General features: G+C 39.1%; 1 protein-coding gene across 1 annotated transcript in view; it reads left to right on the forward strand.

The window, feature by feature from the left end:
• PLCB4 (phospholipase C beta 4) overlaps nt 1-3,501 on the forward strand; it is a 295,192-nt gene that overhangs the window by 154,104 nt on the left and 137,587 nt on the right. Inside the window, exon 13 of the mRNA XM_042782935.1 lies at nt 306-399. Within this exon, the coding sequence (XP_042638869.1) occupies nt 306-399 (94 nt within the window). The remainder of the gene's footprint in view (nt 1-305; nt 400-3,501) is intronic.

A 3,501-nucleotide genomic window follows, 5' to 3' on the forward strand; every position in this document is an offset into this window, starting at 1 on the left:
CTTAGGCACTATGCTACCAGAGCTCCCTGCACCTTTGTTACAATTAGGATTTCATCCAGAATTACACTGCTTTATTGTCTCTTAAATCTTTTTCACTGTGGGATAGTGCCTTTTTGATTGTATAAACTGGATGAAAAGTATACTGTGGTTTTAAACCTATATACCCACAAAATAATCATGTTCTCTAATTCATTCTATTTTCTGCTTCTGTAAGAAAAAAAAAATATTTTGATGTCTTTCTTTCAATCTGTGTACAAACAATTTTATTTTAAGAATTCAATATTGTAAATTCACTATATTCCTAGATGTGTTGAACTTGACTGTTGGGATGGCAAAGGTGAAGACCAAGAACCAATTATAACTCATGGAAAAGCAATGTGTACAGATATCCTTTTTAAGGTAAGTTTTAAAATTCCACAGCCACAGTCTCTTCCAAGCTATTGTGAAAATGCAGGAAATAAGGAAATGGAGATGAGAAAGCAAATTCATTTTCTCAAGCATTTTAGCTTCATAGTCCTTTCTTCCAGTTTTGAGGAGAAAGTTAAGAAAAAGATTTTCTCCACTTAATGTTTCCTTCATGCTAATTTTTCTTCTTGCAGTTGGTGACTGTGCTACATAATGAAATTTCTCTGGCATTCTGCCTGGTTCTCCTTACCTTAAAAACAGTCTTTCATTTTCTTATTTACTTAGTTATTTTGCATTATTCCCAAAGGACATCAAGGTAGCATAAAAAGATAGATAAAACAACAACAACATGATAGAGTGCAAAAAATAGAGTAGATTATAAATAGTGTCTGTAATGGTAAGAAAATGAAATAATGCCAACAGAAAGTTTACAGTGTATGCATTCTTGCCAAAGAGTCCTATAAACTGACAAACCATACCACAAATTAGGCACCACCTTTCCTAGTGCAAGGAAAGAAATGAGGAGTCACAGTTATCTGTAAAGTACAAATAGAGCAATTGTTTCAGAGAAACACAGCTATTCTCAGTATTGAAACCAGAGAGAAATTTTTTCCTAAAGACCCTCATAGTATCTCCAGTAATAGCCTTCTGGAGACCTCAGTGTAAGATTTCAAGGATGTTTTCTCAGAGGGTACCTCACTATGGCCCAATGATACCTTGACAGAGGACAAGTCAAAGAAATTTACTTCATCATTGGCCCATTTGTTGAAATTATACATCAGTCTGTTGGTCTGATGTAACTAGGGATAGATATTATAGCAATCAAAGCAAACATTCTCAATCCCATCTGCATGTGAAATATCGCCAGGGGTAGTTTGAAAAACATAGATGCCTAGGCCCCATTCCCATAACACTCCATGAATATCATTTCTCTTATCCAAGATTTGGTGAGCTTGGAGCATCAGTGAATTCAAGATTATGCTCCCTGAGGTCTTCCAAGAGTATATTGAAATGAGAAGCAATGAGTTTGCATAGTCAGCCAAACTGAGGGTAGAGGTTGATAATTTCTGTAAAGAATAAGGCCATACCCCCTGTACTTGTAGATGAGCCACTGAAAACCCTAGGACAGAGCCGAAATGTTCCTCAGGGAGTAATTCTTGGTCAGCTCAAATAGACAATGAAGATCACACTCATTTTTACCTGGGAAGAAGTCTTAAGCAAGATTCACTAAATGATCACCCTAACCATTAACACAACACAACCATTGCCATGGAGTTGGATGTGACCCATAGCAACCCCTCCTTGGGTTTCTGAGGAAGTATCACTATGGAAGTAGATTGCCCAACCTTCCTTCTGCGGAGTGGCTGGTGGGTTTGAACCACTAGCCTTCTGGTTAGCAGTCAAGTGCCTTAAGCAGTTTACTACCAGAGCTTAACCATTAGGACATATCAATAAAATACTACAAAATTTTCTAACCTTAGCACTATAATTTCAAATGGATTTCCTGAGATACTATTATAAAATATTTTCCTGATTAATCAAAATGGTGTGGCTTGCCCTGTAGTTAGCTATAAGCTGGTAAGAATTTGGGAATTTTTACCAAGTAGGATGCTCCAGTTTAGAAGCATTAATCTGTAGTCATTATTTCTAAAGCTAAGCAGAAAATAAGTCCAGCCATTTGTTAATGCTAGTCCTGTTTCATAGAGATGAGGGAGAGAGAAGTGGAAATGTTCAGCACATATCAACAGTAATAGCAAGTGATTAAGCTAGGTTACAAATAAGGGAGTCCACAACACTTGCCTGTTCAACTTCACATGTTGCTTAAGCAGCAAGGGGAACCTTTCCCTGGTGACCTCACTTTTCACCAACTCTGGTGATGCAATGGGTAAGACATTTGGCTGCTATCCAGAAGGTCAATGGTTCAAACACACCAGCTGCTCCAGGGGAGGAAGATGGGGCAATCTGCTTCTGTAAAGATTTACAGCCTTGGGAACCCTAAGGGGGTTGCTATGAATCAGAATCAACTCAGTGACAGTGGGTTTTATAACAAACAAAGGTGAAACACTGCCTGGTCATGTGCCAGCCTCATGATTCTTGGATACCTGAGCTCATCATTGCAGCCACTGTATCAATCCATCTTGTTCAGGGACTTCCCCTTTTTTCATTGACACTCTATTTACCAAGCATGATATCCTTCTCCGGAGAATGGTCCCTTCTGACAGTATGACCAAAGTAGGTAAGATGAAGTCTGGCCATTCTTGCTTCCAAGGAGCATTCTGGCTGCCCTTCTTCCAGAATAGATTTGTTACTTCTTTTAGCAGTCCATGGTCCTTTCAGTAGTCTTAGCCAACATTACAACTCAAAAGCATCAACTCTTCTGTGGTCTTCCTTACTCATTGTCCAGCTTTCACATGCATATGAGGCGATTGAAAATACTATGGCTTGGGTTAGGTGCACCTTAGTCTTCAAGGAGACATCTTTGCTCTTCAGCACTTGAAAGAGTTCTTTTGCAGCAGATTTGCCTAATGCAATACATCGTCTGATGTCTTAACTGCTGCTTCCATTGGTGTTGATTGTAGAACTAAGTAATATGAAGTCTTTGACAACTTCAATCTTTTCTCCATTTATCATGATGCTGTTTATTGGTCCAGTTGTAAGGATTTTTGTATTCTTTATATTGAGGTGTAATCCATACTGCAGACTGTAGTCTTCAATCTCACCAGTAAGTGCTTCAAGTCATCCTCACTTTCAGCAAGCAAAGTTGTGTCATCTGCGTATCCAGGTTGTTAACGAGTCTTCCTCCAATCCTGATGCCATGTTCTTCTTCATGCAGTCCAGGTTCTTGGTGAGCTTGGAGTATCTTGGATTATTTGCTCTGCATAAAAAAAGAAAAATGCAACCACTGCCGTGGAGTTGGATCCAACTCATAGTGATCTGTTCTTGGGTTTCTGAGGCAGTATCACTGTGGAAGTAGATTGCCTAACCTTCCTTCCAAGAAGTGGCTGGTGGGTTTGAACCACCAGCCTTCTGGTTAGCAGGCAAGTGCCTTAGGCACTATGCCACCAAGCTCCTATACATATTGAATAAATACGGTGA

The sequence above is a fragment of the Orycteropus afer genome, unplaced genomic scaffold, assembly GCF_000298275.1.
Source record: "Orycteropus afer afer isolate SDZICR_OR568_19922 unplaced genomic scaffold, OryAfe1.0 scaffold00529, whole genome shotgun sequence".
Classification (NCBI taxonomy): Eukaryota; Metazoa; Chordata; class Mammalia; order Tubulidentata; family Orycteropodidae; genus Orycteropus; species Orycteropus afer.